The sequence below is a fragment of the Dermacentor albipictus genome, unplaced genomic scaffold (genome assembly GCF_038994185.2).
Source record: "Dermacentor albipictus isolate Rhodes 1998 colony unplaced genomic scaffold, USDA_Dalb.pri_finalv2 scaffold_14, whole genome shotgun sequence".
Lineage (NCBI taxonomy): Eukaryota > Metazoa > Arthropoda > Arachnida > Ixodida > Ixodidae > Dermacentor > Dermacentor albipictus.
Window position 1 is genome coordinate 8,325,603 of NW_027225568.1, and position 20,789 is coordinate 8,346,391.

The following is a 20,789-nucleotide window of genomic DNA, read 5'->3' on the forward strand; positions in this document are numbered from 1 at the left end:
GAATAAAAATGGGTTGGAGCGCATTCAGCAGACATTGTCAGATCCTGACTGGATGCTTACCACTATCATTAAAAAGAAAGGTGTACAATCAATGTATGCTACCGGTGCTACCATATGGGGCAGAAACTTGGAGGCTCACAAAGAAGCTCAAAAACAAGTTGAGGACTGCGCAAAGAGCGATGGAACAAAGAATGTTAGGTGTAACGTTGAGAGACAGGAAGAGAGTTGTGTGGATCAGAGAGCAAACGGGGACAGCCAATGTTCTAATTGACATTAAGAGACAGAAATGGAGCTGTGCAGGCGATGTAATGCGTAGGATAGATAACAGGTAGACCATTGGAGTTACAGAATTATTCATTTAACAGAGACAGTCTATTACCATAGCCTTGGCACTCTTTGGCCACTTCTGGCCCTTGCGCCAGCAAGTTCCTATCATCATCATCATCATCAGAAGGGAAGCTCATTCGAGGATGGCAGAAAACTAGGTGGGGTGATGAAATTAGGAAATTCGCAGGCGCAAGTTGGAATCAGTCGGCACAGGACAGGGGTAATTGTAGATGGCAGGGAGAGGTTTTTGTCCAGCAGTGCCAGTGCACATAGAATAGGCTGATGACGATGAATGTTGTTACTTTAAGGTTCATTGTATCGAGGTTTGACTGCATTGAGGTCTAACTGCAAACTATTGCTGCATTATCACTTGGGTCCACATTCACATTACACACTAGGAACAAGAACAGTTTCATCACCGCACCTAAAAGGTTGGGCTCTCAAGAAATTGCTTTCCAAGAAAGAAGAAGGTTAAACTTTGCCCATACCCTTATGCGCACACACTCTGCACTCTTTCTAATCAGCTAATTTGTTCCTCAGTCGCCTCTACGAAAAAAAGTGAACAAATATGTATGTTGCTGGACAGCACAGTCCCAAATATGGATTCAGGATGAGAGCAGATGCACGTTCGTAATGTAAAACCCAAAAGCAGTACAGTCGAACCCACCCACCGAACCCACAACAAGTCCAGATATAACGATCTATCAATTATGCCAATCCTATTTATCCTATTTATTCCTATTTACGATTTTCCGACCCTGCCTATTAAAATTGCTTCCAGTTTCAACAAATGTTTTTTTAAATCACCATACTGTTACAATGAATGTTTCGAATCCGGTCACGGTAAAATGAGGGCGTGCTTGAGGTACAAAAGCATGGAAGCATGACCCAACTGGGCACACAGTAGCTTGCGCCCCACGCAAGCCCAACCGGGATGATGATAGAGCCTTCGAGATAAGCGATCAACCGCCACGTGCAGATTTCAGAAGCCTTGAAAAAGGTCACGCGTAATCCCACTTTTTCAAAGCACGCCACCAGAAAGGAGCCGTACAGCATAAACAGCATGGCACAGGACATATGCAGGCGCGGGCACCATATCGGATGCCATGAAAGCGTCACTCTCATTTTGGGGCAATTGTCAGTACAGCACCATGTGCACTAAGCCTGCTTCAACGATTTGCAACGACCGTATATGTCTTTCCACACAGTGGGAACGGCCACTCAAGCGTTCCTGTTGACAATGCCCAAGTCGGCGAGAACGCTGCGCCATGTGCTGCGACCACGCAATTTTGCAAATGATTGGCAGTTACTACGCCATTATCAGGAGATCCCGCTTCGATGGTGCTTCGTTTATGCGTTACTGATTGCTGATAATGGTTTGCAGTGAATTTAACCTTTTGAACATACATCAAATTTTTTTTCACCTGAAGCGACATACCATAATTTTGCGGCTGTTATGTTGCTGCCGCACCATCATAATGGCAAGACATGATGTCCGAGTCCTTAATAACGGGTGATTGGAATCGGGTGCAGTTTTGAGAGCTATACGACGGCGCATTTGATTCTATAGATGGACGTTTCTAACAGAAGTGTGCAGCTAGATGCAGGAAAGCACCGGGAAATCTGGTTTTCAGACCAATGTGATGCCGAGTGTAGCTGCTCGCGCCTGCTTCAGTGCAGTTAATTTTTGGAGTCCATTATAACGAACTACTGACATAACCACCACTTTTCACGGAACTATCGAGTTTGTTACAAATGGGTTCGACTGTATGTGCATAGCCCAAGTGCATGCATTCCCACACTGCCCTTTTCCAGCCAATTCCTGGACACGCACCTGCAAACTTGCTGCCTCGGCGTTCTGGCCAATATGTCGGCCTGCCTTCCACAACTGCTACCTACCATAAAAAATTCCCAACTTTTACATTTTTGAGTATAAACATAATTCCTAATATGCTGATATTGGAGGTCCTTCGAAAATATCTAAATCCTAGTCATAAGCAAGAAATTCACTGATGATTACGATACTCCCTAATGCAAAATTTGAGTACAGCTCTATACATGTTCTCATTTCGCGATATATTGGCTGGCGCAGACAATCTGTCTCACGTGGCACATTGCAAACGGAGCGAAGTATGGCGCGACTACCGTGCTGATCTGGAGATCGCAAGAGGCAGCACGTGGGTGACGCATGGGCACTATTCACCGCAGCCGCCAAACACAGACCTCCACTAGTGCAGTGCTTTGTTTCCATACATACGACACCATATGTATGACGTCATACTCTGGTGCCATACTACGAGATGGTGACATACTCTGGTGCCATCTCCTACCCATCATCACCGCAAAGCCCGTCCTGCACGGCACTACGCTTTGCCTCTCAAACTTTCACCATACCCTCCTCCTCCACTTTCCCTTTCATGCTTCGGCTGCACCCTGCCCCTCCGCTTTCCTAATCAGTTCAACAATAATCAGTTCAACAAATGAGTACTTTGCAACTAGCAAGCATTCCCTTTTTCTTACTGGCCTTGTAGTAAGTCTTTGCAATTTGATTAATGTAGGGGTGTGCGAATAGTGATTTTTGAGACTGAATCGAATGGAAAAATATTCTAATAGTTTTTGAACAATGAACAGCCGTTAAGCCAATTAATATAAAACGATGTTCACATACCAGTATTGTTAAAGTAGCAAGTTTCTGTTAGTGCATAGTGCATTATAAAGCATTGTTTATTAAAAGCACAAATGTAGCATTTTAAGCTAGCAAGCAGCTTCTTCGCACGCACAAGGCCTTTCAGAGAGTGTGAATGATCACTGTACAGCTTGTAAACTATGGCTACCTAAGTGATGTAGCCTGCTCCACTACGCAAGTTATCATTTGTATGTCTACGCTATGCCCTCGGGGGTCAAAATTTACCTTACTTTTGCTCCAATTTAAAGTTTATTTGGGCCCAGTTGACATTTAGAAATATTCTAAAAGTATTTGAATTAATGAATAGTGACTATTTGATTCAAAGACCCCATCAAATAGGACACTATTCTATTTGTTGCTCCAAAAATTTTGTATAATCACACGCCCCTAGATTAATGTTATTTTGAGAAATACGCTGGGTACAAGAGTAGCACTGCCTCCCTGAGCCCTGACCGAACACACCTTCTTGCCTTGAGTGTCCCCCCGGTAGAACTGCTCAGCACGAGTCTTGCCTTGGACCACTGGATCCACACCTACAGCAGCAGAAAAAAAAAAGAAAAAGAAGAGGGAGGGAAATATAGTCAAATCTTGATATAGTGAATACCGTGGGACCGCCGAAAATCGTTCGTTATATTGAAATTTCATCGTAATGAAAACTTGCGGTTAAAAGCCAGTGGACAAAACTAGGAATAAAAATGACGTACGCTGGCAGTAGACGCGTGTGCAGACAAGCATACTCTCAAATAAAAATGTTTCACTCACTTCAGAGCTGCTTTATTTGAATAAATCAGTGATTTTCTTCTGGCACATGCAGCACGCACAACCGATTTGGAATGCATCTACATCTTCCACTTTGAGCAATACCTGATCGGGTAGGTCACTGCACCGAGCAATGAAAGTGCGGACTTTGTTCATGTGCACTAAAACATCAATGTTCGACACGATCTCGTCTTCTGTGTTCGGTGACCCACAGTCATCTTCCTTTGGCTCATCATCGTTACTGGAGACGTCGAGAATGCAGTTAACAATCTCTTCAGTTGGCAGGTCCGCCACCGTTAGTGCTGCACTGTCGCTCTCCACATAGTCGTTGAAAGAAGAGACGGCGGGCTGCAGTTCCACAACCTCGGTACACAGGTCTCCTGGGTTGTTGTCGGTCACTTCCAGGTCATCTTCAAGCTGCGTAGGCGCTTTGACAAGCCCTGCTTTTCGCCAGCAGTTGCTAATGATGGACACCTTCAAGTTCCTCCAAGTTCCTGTGAGCATGTCTGCTGCCCGACAAATATTGATTGCAGTTGGCTACTTGATAATCAGGTTGATAATCAACCACTGCACACAGCGCTTACGAAATTCTACTTTCACACTCTTTATAATGCCCTGGTCTAGGGGTTGCAGCAAGGATGTGTAGTTTGGCGGCAGAAACTCCAAGCGAATGTGCATCAAGCAAACACTCACAATGTGAGCAGAGCAGTTGCTGACAACCAGTAGAATTCTTCGGTCACCCCTGCTCATTTGGTCAACGACTTTGATGAACCACTCGGAAAAGACTTCTCTGGTCATCAAGGCTCGTTTATTGGCGCAGTAGTCGTACGGTAACAAGATGACGTTTTTCATGCAGCGATGCTTCACGTACTTGCCTATGACGAGCGGTTTAATTTTTTTTGTGCCTGTTGCATTGCAGCGGAGCAGGACTGTCACACGAAGCTGCGACTTCTTCCCTCCTTTGCACTGCTGCCCTTTGAAAGTGTATCGTCCAGTCTGGCAGGAGCTGATAAAAACATGCGGTCTGATCTGATTGAAAATATCGTCTTATGAGTACGATTCAGCCACCTCAGGCTTTTTCTCGCCCGAGACTACCTGCCAAGTTATTCCGTTCCTTTACTGGAAACGAAAAAGCCAACCCACACTGGCGCCGAACCCAGTTATTTCTAGTGCATTGGCTAATCTGCAGGCTTTTTCTTGGAGCATTGGGCCAGACACGGGAACCTTTCACAGTATGCATTCTTGAACCACGTGAGAACAGCTTGGTCCACATTTTGAAAGCTTCCTAGTCGCAGCCGTTTCCTTGTAGGAGCGAGTTGCGATTCCCAGTGAAGCCTGACAGTCTTGTCTTGGTCTTACAAAATGGTTGAGACGGTCCATGGGGCAATGCCACACTGTCTGCACACGTCAACTTGCTTTCTCCCTGTGTCGATGCCCTGCAATACGTCGTATTTGTCCTGCCGTGAAAACTGCTTTCGCTTCTTGGCACCGTCGCTAGCTGCATTTATCATTGGATCTCGTGCGAACATCAACAAACCTTTGTCAGGAAGTTCTTGGTGAAGTTTGTGGTGAAGCAGTTGGCACTCGCGGTTCCTGTTTCCCGCGAAAGTTGCGGCACTGTTACTTTTAGCCGAATTCGTAATACTAATGTTCCTTGGTAATAATGGGGAAAATAAACTATGTGCATTATTTGGAAATATGCGCTGTATTGAAATTGGTAGTTATGAAATATTTTTACAATGAATATATAGGCAATCTGGCGAAAATATTCATAAATTTTACAAATTCGTTAATGTGAGATTCGTAGTAATGAGATTTGACTGTAAATGCCTTTTATATTATGCATACAAATACAACTTCCACCATTTAAGTCCAAAAAAGCCTAGGGTTAACTAACTGGCAGATGGAGACTGGAAGCGATAATCATTAAGAAATTCCCAGTGCTTAGTGGAAAAGAAGGCGAAAGAGTATAAAGCAACAGAATAGAATGAATGCTGGAACCTGTTCCTTTCTTTTTGCCCTTTCTTTTTTTCCACTGAGCGCTAAAAATTTATTAATGCCACAGTTCCAACTAGCGGAACTTTCTGTATTAACTACTGCAATCAACAGTGGGCAAAAAAGGCAAGCATCAGGCTGGTGCCAACATTTTCACAAAAGGACTTGGGGGTTACCCTGATGACAAGTCCCATTTGTCGAAATGTTGGTTCCAGTCTACGGCTTGCCTTTTTCCATACTATTAAACATTGAAACCTGTTTCACTACAGGTCACAACGTCCATTTAAAGAATGGCTTGCCACAAGTAGCAAAGAACAAGGCACCATAGTTCAGAATGCAAAGAAAACTGAAAATAGTGAAACAGTGACAAAGATCTTGTATGCATTCCATAATGACTTCACCGCAATATCGTTGCGTGACACACTAAAGCATATAGTGTATTGCAGTGAAGAGAAGCAAGAATTTGTGTGAGTTGTGCAAGTACTAAATGTAACGTGTCAATACTTGAAAGGGACACTTTAGGTAGATGATAAGTCAAGCTAAAGTTTAGATCAATGCTCGAGAAGGTCTAAGATGTGAATACATGTATTAACGCGAACAAAGCTTTAGTAATAAAAAATTAAGGAATGCAGGACACTGAGACAGATTCCCCCGGGACATTCATGTACTAGCCCGATGACGAAGGCACTCCTCATTACGATTTTGTCACTAGTATTCAAACACTCGTAATAAAAAAATCATTGTATTGCATTATATTAATTTCATTTCATTTATTGATACTGTCAGCCCAACTTTGGGCTATTACAGGAGTGGTAGGTGACAATACAAGCAACAATATATATACATGATAAAGAAAATAAAAGTACATTTGGAGAATGCACTGATAGTAATATCATGGCAAATACAGCAGGTAATACAATGCCGATGTGTTTACAGTATTAACATTTGGCCGAGTTATGGTATACGTACACATGTGCTTTTACATTTTCAAGAAAGTTGCGTATAGATGACGTCCTTACTATTGAGTCTGATAATAGATTCCATTGTTTTATTGCTCTCGGAAAGAAGCTATATATAAAACAATCATTGCGAGTTGTAGGAGGAGAGATATACATGCTGTGGCGATGACGAAAATAGTTACTAGGTGAGAAGTGAAAATAGTCACCTTTATCAGTTTTAACATGGCCATGAATAATAAGAAAAAGAAACTTCAAACGGTCATACTCAGTTCTAGACTCTAGAGAAGGAAGTTCAGCAAGTTCACATAACGGGGTAGGAGAGTGGGAACGACGATATTTGTTAAAAATAAACCGTGCAGCCAGCCGCTGAATTTTATCCAGCTTGGACTGATTAGATGAAGTGTATGGGTCCCACACAATTTTTGCGTACTCCATAACTGGTCGAATCAAAGTTTTATATGTCAGGCATTTTACTTCAGGGGTAGCATTATGCACATTTCTTCTAAGTGACCATAAGGCTTTCTGGGCCTTAGTAGATACGTAATCAATGTGTTCATTCCAATGCAAATCCGAGGTAAGCTTTAGTAAACTTTAGTAAACGAAGTATCAATAATACTTTGTTTTCTAGTGACAGACATGTAAACAGTTTTTTCAGAGTTCAAAACCATTTGCCAGGTGTCACACCAATTTTTTACCTTTTGCAAATTTGAATTTAAATCGTTCTGATCGGCGGGTGATTCAATATGGTTATACAGTATGCAATCATCTGCGAAGAGTCTGATGGGAACTGTAATGTCTTGCGGCATGTCATTGATAAATAATAAAAATAACAGAGGGCCCAATACACTTCCCTGGGGTACTCCAGACTCCACAGGCAAAAAGGAAGACCGGCATCCCTTATGTGCAACAAATTGGTCTCTCAGGCTTAGGTAAGACGAAAACTATTCGGATAAGCGAGGGTTTCTGAATATAGTTTTTAATTTTTAATAGCAACTTTGGGTGCAACACGTTACCGAAAGCCTTGGCCAGATAGAAGAATATTATGTCTGGTTGGCCTCGGTTATTTATTGTATATGCGAGATCATGAATAGCCTTTATTAGTTGGGTCACTGTAGAGAGTCCCTGACGGAACCCGTGTTGGCATTTGTTTAGGATATGGTAGTTGTCCAGGTAGACCAATAATTGCTTAGATATTATACGTTCAAGTAGTTTCGAACAAGTGCTAGTGAGGGAGATCAGCCCCCCCCCCCCCTTTCCACCCACGCCACCACTCCTCACACATTCCTAAAGCGCCGCCAGATCAATGTTGAGACTTCGCAGCTGTTCATCGGTCAGCCTTATGCTGCCTTTTTCACTCCTTTTAGATGGCGGTAGCTAACGGCATCTCTTGTAATGTGAAGGACAGTTTTCTCGTAGATTCCGCACCCGCGCGATTAACTCGAGATGCGTTCAGTTGTCACCATCTATTCAACCGTCACGCGCATAGCTGTTGCTTTTGTTAGTTCAACCTTCTTTGTTTAGGCTGATCCTGGGGCCAGGAGGGGGATGCGGCTGTTACTCAGCTGGTCTGTACTCTCATGGAACGAGTTGCGGCCGGAGAAAATGCCAATTGCGTTTAACTTATCCCTTTGCTTCATTGTTTCCTTGAGTTACGGCTCGCCCCGACGCTGGCAGATGCCCGGAACCATATATTGAAGCGAAATAGGTTTGCACGTGTTGAAACGGGACCCTTAAGGCGAGAACGACGAAGTTCGTGGTTGCGCGCAGGCTCTCCGAGGACCAGCCATCGCTAAAGGCAGACGTTTTTTTCTCAATCTGTCGGTGCTAAACTGTTTTAGTTGTCATAGCTGGGTGACAATATACGTGATATGGGTTAGATAAGGTGGGAAAAAAATAATGTGAAAGAGCGTCCATCATGAAACCCTGCAATAACCCTTAAACCCATAAGCAAGATGACTGTCGCCCGTTACCTCGTCTGTTTTTCCCTAACTGTATAGCCCTTTTCGTGCAAAATTGGCAACTGGAAACAAAAATCGCAAGGAGTTGAGAAATTAAGCGATCTACTAAGGGAGAGAGCCAAGGCAACAACCAAACTGCAAGCAAAAGCGAATAATAAGAAAGTTAACCGTTGTTTATAAGAATATTTATGGATCAACATCTTTTTATTTAAAAAGGAAGTAGAGAAAAGGCTGCCAGAAGTGGAGAACAATTACTTGTTTTGAATGACGCTTCTACAGTTATCGGTCGAACCTCCTCACGTAGCCACTTCTCTGCTGTGCTTATGTGGGTGTTTTTCCAACCTTTCGCAGTGAACGCAGTACGTCTAGAATCGCAGAGTCCTGCGCTCTACGTGGTTGTACGGGACTGGCGGCCGCACAGCGTTACGCAATTCGCGGAACTGTCAAAACTGATCAACAAGGCGAAAATAACTGATATTCGAAACTATAACATGAGAAAGACTGAAGAAGCCATAAAAAATGAACGCAGCCTGAAATCAGTAAAAAAGAAACCTGGAATAGGACAAACCATGATGTATGCACTAAAAGATAAGAAGGATAATATCATCAGCAATCTCGAAGATATAGTAATAGCAGCAGAAAAATTCTAAGCTGACCTGTATACAGTACCCAGAGGAGTCACGATAGTTCACTTAGAAACAGTAATGAACAGGATACAGAAACTCTCCTATAACTAGCGATGAGGTCAGAAGGGCCCTGCAAGACATGAAACGATGAAGAGCGGCAGGATAAGGTGGAATAACAGTCGATTTAATCGAAGATGGAGGAGACATAATGCTTGGAAAACTGGCGGCTCTTTATACGAAGTGTCTATCGATTGCAAGGGTCCCAGAAAACTGGAAGAATGCAGACATTATACTAATCCACAAAAAAAGGAGACGTTAAAGAATTGAACAATTATGGGACCATTACCTTGCTCCCAGTATTATATAAAATATTTACCAAAATAATCTCCAACAGAATAAAGTTAACACTGGATTTTGTCAACCAAGGGAACAGGCTGGCTTCAGGAAGAGATACTTTACAATGGATCCCATCCATGTCATCAACCAGGTTATCGCGAAATCAGCAGAGTACAATAAGCCTCTCTATGTGGCTTATATAGATTACGAAAAGGCATTTGATTCAGTAGAGATACCAGCAATCGTAGAGGCACTACGTAATCAAGGAGTACAGAACGCGTACGTAAAAAGCTTGGAAAATATTGCTACATGCGTGAGGTATCTGTTTCTTTGAACGAGGCGCATAGGCGCCATCACTCCAGAAAAGAGGAGGAAGAATGAACTGGGCTCGCGCTGTGAATCTAACCGGTCAGCGCTGCAACCATTGTTGTAAATATAATCTGTAAATAGTTTCTCGTCTTACTGACTCGTCTTTCGTGTTAGAATATCTACGAGGTTCTACAGCTACCTTAATTCTACACAAGAAAAGCAGGGAGATACCTATAGAGAAAGCGGTCAGACAGGGAGACACAATTTCTCCAAAGCTATTTTCTGCGTGCTTAGAAGAATTCAAGCTATTAAACTGGGAAGGCTTAGGAGTAAAGATCGACGGCAAATATCTGAGCAACCTTCGGTTTGCCGATGACATTGTTCTATTCAACAACAATGCAGACGAGTTACAACAAATGATTGATGACCTTAACAGAGAGACTATAAGAGTGGGGTTGAATATTATTATGCAGAAGATGAAGATAATGATAAATAGTCGGGCAAAGGAACAAGAGATCAGGATGGCCAGTCGGCCACTAGAGACTGTGAAGGAGTACGTTTACCTAGGTCAATTAATCAGAGGCAACCCTGATCATGAGAAAGAAATTCACAGAAGAATAAAAATAGGTTGGATCGCATACGGCAGACATTTCCAGCTCCTGACTGGAAGCTTACCATTATTATTGAAAAGTAAGGTGTGCAATCAGTGCATTTTGCCAGTGCAATATGTCCAGTGCCAATGCATTTGCCAGTGCATTTCCCAGTGCATTTTGCCAGTGCACATGGGGCAGAGACTTGAGAGCAAGTTAAGGACCACGCAAAGAGCGATCGAACGAAGATTGCTAGGCATAACGTTAAGAGAGAAAGAGAGTGGTTTGGATCAGAGATCGAACGGCTATAGACGATATTCTAATTGACATCAAGAGGAAAAAATGTAGCTGGGCAGGTGATGTAATGCGCCGGTTAGATAACCGTTGGACCATTAGGGTTACAGAATGGGTACCAAGAGAAGGGAAACGCAATCGAGGACGACAAAACACTAGGTGGAGCGATGAAATTAGGAAATTCGCGGGCGCTAGTTGGAATCGGTTGGCGCAGGACAGGGGTAATTGGAGATCGCAGGGAGAGGCCTTCGTCCTGCAGTGGACATAAAACAGGATGATGATGATGATGGTGGTGGTGGTGGTGGTGGTGGTGGTGGAGGTGGTGGTGGTGATGATGATGATGATGATGGAGGTCCTGAGATGTCCTGAGAATCTAAGAGGCTAAATAATATTACTGCTAATGGGAGGCACAGCACTAGGAGTTACCTAGCCCCCCAAAGCAACCACAAAATTCAACTGGCAATCGAAAGGAAAATTCTGTGGAGTCAGCGCGAATGCTGTGACTACATCAATGTTCTGCAGGCTGTTATGAAGACCTGCAAATTACTAGGTGGCTGCTGGAGGCAATAGATGTCTGAAGAGGACCTCATTCTGGCATACAAAGGCCTTGAAGATCCAAGCCTGCCCCTAAAGGTGGTAAGTTTGCACCCGTTTCCAGCCGAAACTTCAAACGTACTCTCATACACACATATTTTCTTTCGCGGCACAGTAACGGCAACAGTAAATAAAAATTCTGTACAGTCAACTTTTGTTACATTTATCTCCTCAACATATACAAAATCAGTTGGAATTATATTTACATTCAAGTTTACCAATGACTTCGAAATTCTTACATACAGTAAAATCTCGGTAATTTGGCCTTCATAAATTTGGAAAACATGATAATTTAAACTCGCCATCTGGTCTCGTCCAAGGAATGCCTTACTCTAGGGCATTCGATGCTAGTTACCTCAGTTGGAGGTGTTTGCCTGGCCACCAGCCAATTTGTACAATCACCAAAGTTGCACCAATGCAGTAGCAGTGCTAGCATACAACCAGAATACTGCAGTGCCATTTCAGTTAAACCTCAATATAACCAACTCAGTAAAATTCGCAATTTGCTTTATTATATCAAAGCTTTGTTATATTGAATTCAACTTTTTATGTACATAAGTACAGTTGCCGATGGACCTTTCGTACCCAGGAGGGTGTAAGAGTTGAGGAGGACGTCGGGATGAAACACTTGGGAGGTTATTTACATTATGTACAGTGAGAGTCAACAGTCATAGAGTCATTACGGGCCGGCAGCAACTCGGACCTCTGTGTGCAAGGGTATTGCGGCCCGTGGCAAGAAGCTCGAAAGAGATCAATGAAGGAATGATCTAGGAATGCTTCCCTGCTGCTCCCAATCTCCATCTTTTAAGCCCTTCGGTGTCTCGAAGACACGTCACGTTCGGCTAATGGGAGAGCCCGCTCAGGTGACGCCATTTTCGGCCAATCGGCGAGCCCGCTTGGGTGTCGTCATTTTCGGCCAATGGTAGGCGCCCGTGCGATGGTGTCATACCCAGCGAAGAGAGTCGCCGCTGGGTCCCCAATTGTCCGAGGGCTTACTTCTCCCTGCGGTCTTGCCTTGCTGACTGGCAATGCGCCGTCACAATAGCCGGATGGGCGCGACACGGTCATGGCTTCACGGTGTATTACAGCCGTCTTGCCTTGGGACCCACGTTACTTGGAACAGTGCCAGGCTCTCGTTTCACTTTCGGGAAGAGTCAAGCAGTGAATAGCTCCACCGGCGACACACGAAGTGGGGGCCGCCAACTTGTTTGCATGTGCCACGCCTCAGGAATGTGGTATCTGTGCTTCTGCGCTCCTTAATTAGCTGTGGTGCGATTCGATGTGGTCTGGGGAACTCGAAGTAGGCTCAGGAAACGGTCCCGTATCTAACAAGGGGCCACCATATTTTCCAAATTATCGGGCAATTGGAAAAAGCAAATTTGAATGAGAAAAATTCATTCAGTAGAATTTCAAAGCCAACGACAAAAGTTATGGTTTCATGCCAAGTTGCCAATATCTTCACATCAATGGTACAAAGCAAAGACACTCGCGCTTTTGCGTGCACTCCGCGCTAGCGGCTGACAGTGTCGCCCACAGTAAGGATCGAATCCTTTGTCTGCCTCTTGATTCAATGAATTTCCGAAACTCAAGATTACACAACCTCCAGAACAAAATGCATGGGAAGACAGCGCACATGATGTCCCGCCATATCGGCACACCCATTCTTTGCTCACATGGCTGATTACCTCTTAAAACAGGATGCGCAGGCTGTGTATATGCTATGCCGCACTAACAGCCATGCGAAGCGACGGCCATGCTAAAGAAGGAGACGCGCGGCAACCAGCCCCTAATTCCCCTTGCTTCTGCGGGAAGAGCTCTCATCAAGCCACCCTCCTTCTCAGCTCGCCCTCGCATGCTTTCACTCATACCCAAAGCATACAGCACGTGAGGCAAGATGGGATCTAATCGCACTTGGACTTTATACGAAACATGATGCTGTTCTGCTTTGACAGTCGCATGGAATGCAATTTGAGAGGGGCATTCATAAGCAGCTGCTTGTAATTTAACCATTTGACCATGTGTGTCCATAGAAGTTTTCATTTACTGTCTCAATACACTTTCACAGCGGCAGTAAAATTTCATTCTATTGAAATCATGTATAAACACTTTGTTATACAGTAGACTTCTGTTAATTCAACTACGATTAATTCAATATTTCGGCTAATTCGATCTCGACCAAAGGCTCTGGGCAGTGTCCATACATTTCTATGGGCCCAAACTTTATTTCTGTCCTAAAATTAGCCTTCGCCAGATAATTCGAACTTGACCAGTCAACGTGCACACATCTGGCTCCTAGATGACCCCAATAGCGCCCTTTTTACTGAAAACATCCGTCTTGGTAGAGCTTAGAGGACAGTGAATGCGTTGAGCACACGCGTAAAAAATCTCCCGTCAAAAACGGCTATTTTCGACCTGCCCTAGGAAGATTTGCAAGCAATAACCGTAGTTCACGATGTCCGATTATGGTATTCACCCGAGTCTAACACGCACCTTTTTTTTCCCCCAAGAAAACTGAACCGAAAGCCACATTGGCAGTGTTGGTATGCTTTGTCGCATAACACGGCTGTATTGCAGAAAAGCTGACCGGGAAATCGGCAACTACTGTGCCCCACATATTAAACCTTTGTCCATTTTTCTTGCTAAAGAATAAGGTGCACGCCAGATTTCTACTTTGTTTAGGAGCTTTAATGTTATCTCTACAAAAGTTTTCTCCTCCGCACACACAAAAATCGGACGCGCGTTTAATTCGGGAGCATGTTAGAATTGGGAAAATACTGTCAAATGAATCAGCTATGTTCTGACATCTTTTTCTGCATCTTGTTAAATTCAACCCAACGGATAATTCGATCAATTTTGTGGGGCCCATCAGGGTCGAATTAACGGAAGTCGACTGTATCATATTTTTCCACTTGAAATGCTCACAGCAATGCAGTTTACAGAACTTCAATACCTATTTTTGCTTCAGAGTTATGATCTTCAAGCTTGGTGTGTCTTTTTTAGCTTACAAATTTTTGGCAACTTTTGGCAAATGTTAAAGGTGCTAAATCAAAATTATGCTTCCAAGAGCAGCTGGAAGTTAACTTTCTCTCACAAATGCAACAATTTTCATTCAAACTGGTCCAGCAGCTGTCTCATAAAAGCACATAAAAGCATTTCTGTGTTTTACATGCATCTGAATAGCCACAACCAGAGTCGTCCCAGAACTAATGCGTCTGCTTAACAGTGGCACCGAAGTTCTGCTATGATGGCCCTCGCAATTTTTTGGGCACAGTGTCAAAAGAGTCATTTATAAAGGTGTGCCACTACACACCTTCCAGATGCGAAGGGTTGGCACAGACGGCAAGCTTGATATTTCGGTTTGACACTCTGTTCAAACGCTCATGGCTCATTCCGAGGTGGTACTTCACATCCCCAGAGCCCTGCATCAGACACAAGAAGGAGAAAAGGCACACATATGTCATGCTTTGAACCAGTCTAACAAGCAGCACAACAAGAACAAACAGAGAAAAAGCAGAACCAAAAATACGACACGCACGCACGTACGCACGCACACATCGTGAGAGGCCTAAGGTATAACGGCATTGCCAACTAGGTGAATTTTTCTTAAAATGTAGCTGACTCTAGCTCGTTTAAGCGAATTATGAAAGCTGCTTAACAGAAGCCGGTTTGAAGTAAAGTCAATGGTATCATGAATGTCTATGCTTGGCTGATAGGCACAACAGAGCCTGTTGTTGAGCGTGGATTTCCAAAAATTGAGATCCTGACTTATTGGCAGTACAGATATCTGTGCAATGGCCAGTCAGTAGTTAACTTTGAATGGCTACCCGCTGTGGTTGCTCAGTGGCTATGGTGTTGGGCTGCTGAGCACGAGGTTGCGGGATCGAATCCCGGCCATGGCGGCCGCATTTTGATGGGGGTGAAATGCGAAAACACTCGTGTACTTAGATTTAGGTGCACGTTAAAGATCCCCAGGTGGTCGAAATTTCCGGAGTCCTCCACTACGGCGTGCCTCATAATCAGAAAGTGGTTTTGGCACGTAAAACCCCATAATTTAATTTTTTTTAAAATTTTGAATGGCCAGGTAGATGTCGAGACTCTACAGATGTTCAGTATTTTTTTTTATTTTTGTCTTTGTTCAGTTCTCCTGGTTAACTATTCCTGAATGCAGTACCATTCCCTTTTTTCCCTTTACATGCTTGTTTCAGTTACTCCTGTCCAACTGAAATGCCCTGGTCCTGAGTGCACAATAAATAAGCAGGCATATTCAATAGTATGTTCTTTAGAAAATAACTGAATATATGAATTCAATTTATGCTTTCACTTTTTTTCACCACTGTTTGACATTATTCAATTCAATTTTGATTTGAGCTCAAATTTCACTGTTTGTGCACTCCTCCTTACCAGCAATTTCCAATCCAATGTGGAGAAAGAGGGCAACAAAAAGTGGGCGAGGTCCAGCTCAGTGATGTCATAAGCAAGCAGTGCAAGAACAAAAAGATTCTATAAAACTTAAATCCACTGCCCCTCCACCCCTTCGCTCTTTAAACCTGACGCAAAAGAAATGCCTCCCTGTTATAAAACCATTCCCAGCTGGTAGTAAACACAGCAAACTTAGTGTTGGCTTTATCAACATGTCAAACAACTGCATCACCTTTTAGAAGCAATATGCTAGCCTGGAGGCGAGTGCAGTGAGCACAATGCCAGCGACAAGCATGCACTTCATAAGTTTACCACAAATCTCACAGAACACAGCATAAACACAAAAATCACAAAAGGCCAATGCAATGTAGCATCAACAACTTTACAAACAAGCGCACTTTGTTGCATTGTCTTGCTCGAATCTTGTGCTCTTGTCTACATGCAGAGCACAAGTTCCTAAACCTGCCAACTAGCCTCTTGATTTATAAGCAAGATGAGCTTTAAGTTTCACTTCGTGCAGCCCATGCTAACGGATCAACTTTTTTTGCCCCCAAATTTAGGAACACAGTTCATGATAATGACCTTATGTAACCCGGCATTTCCTTACTGCATAGGGAAGCTCAAGATGACCACGTGTCCCACCACAAACTAATGATATTGTCAAGCTTCTCATGATGGCACGCTGGCAGGAAGGCAGGCAACAACTATACTTTTCATTGGGAAACTTGTGCCCACTAAAAAACAGTGGGCGATATCACGTGTGACCAGCACAATTGCTGGCTGTTGGACAGAAAAATGCAACAGTGCAATCAGCCCCTACATTGCACTGCCTCCTAAAGCGTTCTCAGTTAACCAGTCATAATTACAATCTTAAGCTCACTATAACCATTGTATACAATCTGATTGCACACCCCTGTGCTTCCAAGGGGCAATACGGTGAACAAGAACAAGAACCGTGATGTAAAAATGACTACTGCATTAAGCATGCAAAAATAGAAACACAACACTGACAACAGTGCAGAAAAATAAGTGCCAAAAAAAAAGAAGATGCACTATTGTGCTATTTTAAACATCTGTAGCCTAAGGTTTACCACATACAGAATAAGAATAAAATAAAATTAAATTTTGGGGTCTTACATGCTAGATCTGATTATGAAGTTGAAGTGGGGGACTATGAATTAATTTTGACTACCCAATTTTTTAAACATGTACCTAAGCCAAAGTACATCAGCATCTGCATTTCACTCTGCTTAAATGTAACACAGTGCGAATTCAGTTAAACTGAATAAAAAATGTGTCTGGCATCGTAAAGCCCACTTGTACAATTGGTCTCTGTAATACAGCACACTTCTGTTAATTTGACTCTGGTTAATCCGATTTTTTGGATAATTCAATCCCGACCAAAGGTCCCAGCCAGTGCCCACCAATTTGTATGGGCCCAAACTTCCATTGTTTAGACCCCAAAATTGGCCTTCACCGGATAATTCGAACTTGACTGGTCAGCTAAGCCACAAAACAGTCACAGGCCATGGTGGGCATTTCTTAATTACACAGGAGTGCATGCACTCTCTGATCACAGTATGAGCACCACCTATAATGAGCACACTGGCAGCCATTCAGAGCTGTTTTTGATGTTGCTGTCGCGATTCGAGTCCTCATTTGCGACTGTTAACAGGGCCTAGTACACATTCCTTAATTATATGCATGTGCATGCGCCATGCACTGAGAAGCAGAGAAAAAAGCCATCTGTGTTTTGGGAAAGCCAATGAACAGGAAGGCAGTATGATGAAACAACTCAGCTAGTCAAGGGGACATTTAAAGCGAACAAAAGAGTGGGGGTCTATATAAAACTCTGAAGGCAAACTTATAATGCATCTCAGTGCTTGTGCTGTGACTGGAGATGGTGCATGTGCATGTGTAAATTTAAAAAACACAAGCTATATTCCGTAGCAGTGGCACCTCATCTCGCTTACTATACTTTTACCACATAACCAGTCTGCATTGCGGCGAAGCTAACCTTAAAAGCAATACTGCTAAGTGAATTAACAGCATGTTTCGTCGTTTTTTTCTGCCTTTTGTTTAATTCAAAACACTGGGTATTTAGACCAGTCTCACTGGTCCCGTCAGGATCGAATTAACAGAATTCAACTGTACCACATTTTCACTCTGGGCTGCAATAAATGTCTGACCTCATCAGCAGGCTCCAGTCCACTGAATTGGGTGAAGATCTGTTCAAGAGGTTTTCGGCAAACATTTGCCAGGACATTCAGGCGACCCCTGCACATAACAAGCACATTGCAGAGGATATCACAATGATCTAATCATGCATGCCTTTTCATATCCTTGCTTTTCTTCTTGAAGTGCAAAAAAACAAACAAAGGAGCCCGCATATATGTTCATCTCTTCGCACTTCAATAATGGACACATACCAACCCACCAAAATTTGAATTTTGTTCAAATCATTACACTTTCTTGGCACAAGACTACACTCAAGATAACACAGAACAGTTTCATGTATTAATCCTTTCATACACAATTTTAGGTTACTTGAGGATAAAAAATTTTATGTTTCCTATACATCAGAGAGCTTCAAGTAGGCAACTCTATGCTTTTTCTTTTTGCTCACATCCTATTGTTCATTGGTTACATATACAATAGAGGATATGCCAAATCCTACAAGTTGCTTCACCAGATATTCTATTTGATCAACACAAGATGGCAAACCTTGTGCCAGAAGAGAAAACAAGACAAACGTAGAATCTGGTGCCCTCCCTTTTTTTGTCGCTCCTTTCCCTGCCCTTTACACATGACCCTCTGCTTCAACAGTGCTGCAAGTGAGCGATCGACTATATTGAGGAGGGCAATTTGGGCGTGTGAGGAAGCCTGCTTATAGAATTTAGCATGCTACATTTTCTGTACAGTGGGACTCACAGAATACAAATAAGCATGTCTGCTCATAGGAAGGAAAGTTGAGGCACCAATTTCAAAGTGATCTGAAGCATGTAATGAGCCAGGAACCTTCCTTTCTGAAGGCTAATTTAAAAGGTGTTTCCGTCAAAGTTTACTTAAGAGGTTCAGGCTCTGAAACAAAGAACAAGGATTTGTATATAAAGATAAGAGCACAATTACTGTCTGTGTAAGCAGTGCAGAGTAAATGGTTAATTCATGACACATGTCCCAATTTGCAGATTTACAGCTTTTAACAATGTATAACATGAGCTCTTAATCAGCCATTTATGCCTAATTAGCTTGAGTTTTTCACTTCAGTAGCCCCTCTGGTGTGGCACTGTCAGCCATCAACATGTCTCTGGGTGTTTAGATAAGGACAGACAAAGGGGGGGGAGGGGGGGTCCCAACTGTATTTAGTTTTAAGCAAAATTTTTATATGATGTGCGAAAATGCCTCTGTAGAAAGGAATCAACCTTCGTTTTACATAATTTAGCATGGATTTCTTGAAAAAATTTTTATTTCACTAAAGCTGGAAAAAAAGTGCTCCCGACTTGTAGACTGCACAAATTCGAAGGCCTACCACTCTAAAATTAGCGCATTGTACCCCGCCTAATTTTCTTTAGTAAATCTACTCCACTGGCCCACAGGAAGTTAAATTTATGTCCCCCACAGTATGTTTTTGAGCAACTGCCTCTGACTGATCCCAAAATCAAAGTTCTTTTTGGGCCCCTTTAGCTAAGGCAATGAAGCTGAGAAATATTTCATGATGAATGCGGTGTTTTGTGGTGCAAGGGCCAAATATGGCCAAAGAACGCCAGGCCAGTGTTAATGAGTTCGCAGTGGAGCTATGAATAACAAGAGGTAGATGTTATGTGGCTGTAAAGGTGCCTAAAGAACAGTTGTTGTAAAGTGCATAAAACCTATATGAGATAAAATTATGCTAATGGTTAATGAGCTGTACAATGGACACAAAAGATACATTGTGAAATAATGATGATATAGTGAAATATGTCAGAGATAAACATTAGCAAGAAGCAGTACTGCCTTAACAGAGCCCTTGAGATGCAAGGGCCTGGTAGCATGTGCTATACAAAGCTATCACATCGGCATCCTTTGCAAAGAGGATGTGCAATCAATTTATGGTGCTAAAAACATGCAAGTCGACATCATTCAAGAATCTGAGAACTGTTATGGTGTCAAAGAATGGTTCTGCACCAAAAAGCATTACAGGATGGAGAGGGGTGTGCTGGCAGTATACAAGAGGAAAATGTTTCTCTCACGTTTGGCTTCCCGACACACCGAGAGGACGAGGAGAACGGTCGGCCTCTCACCACAGGTTGGAGGCTCATTTCCAATCAGTAAAAATTATGGGTGCCATAGGTATGTCCTATACTGAGTCGATAAAATAGGACATCCGTTCATCATGCTTTCGTTTAGGGGGGGGGTTCAGAAACCTGAAACCGCTTAATCGCTTAATCAAGTGAAGCTTATTCTTCGTTTCCACTTCCCACAAGTGTTGCCAGTGGCTTCGCAGTTTCTTTCATAAGAAAGGCTTCAGATCTGTAACAGGGACAGCAATGGCAGGAATAGTAGCTTGCGTTGAGAGTGATGTGGCCATTTGGTCTGCTAGTACTTTACCCTCAATGCCTCCATGGCCAGGTACCCAGCCTATAATGACATGCTGGTTAGATATGTACGCTCTACACAGAACGGAATAGAGCTCAGTAAGTTCAGTGTGTGTGTTTACAGAGTGACTTCAAGGCTTTTACAATGCTTAAGGAGTCTGTAAATATAATTGTTTTTTGAAGTTTTGCTTTCCTTAGATGCTTCACACTCCACAATAGTGCATAGGCCTCAGCCATAGAGATACTTGTTTCCATGTGCAGTACACCGGATTCTAAGAAGGATGGACGAACAGCTGCATAAGACACGCCGGTATGCGATTTAGAAGCGTCTGTGTAAAACTCTGTGCATGGGTACTTGTACTG

General features: G+C 43.0%; 1 protein-coding gene across 1 annotated transcript in view; it reads right to left on the minus strand.

Moving 5' to 3' along the window:
• Ogdh (oxoglutarate dehydrogenase Nc73EF) overlaps positions 1-20,789 on the minus strand; it is a 281,327-nt gene that overhangs the window by 183,575 nt on the left and 76,963 nt on the right. Inside the window, exons 7-9 of the mRNA XM_065438718.1 lie at positions 18,042-18,129; positions 14,744-14,852; positions 3,476-3,546 (exon numbers count right to left, since the gene is read on the minus strand). Coding sequence (XP_065294790.1) covers positions 3,476-3,546; positions 14,744-14,852; positions 18,042-18,129 — 268 coding nt within the window. The remainder of the gene's footprint in view (positions 1-3,475; positions 3,547-14,743; positions 14,853-18,041; positions 18,130-20,789) is intronic.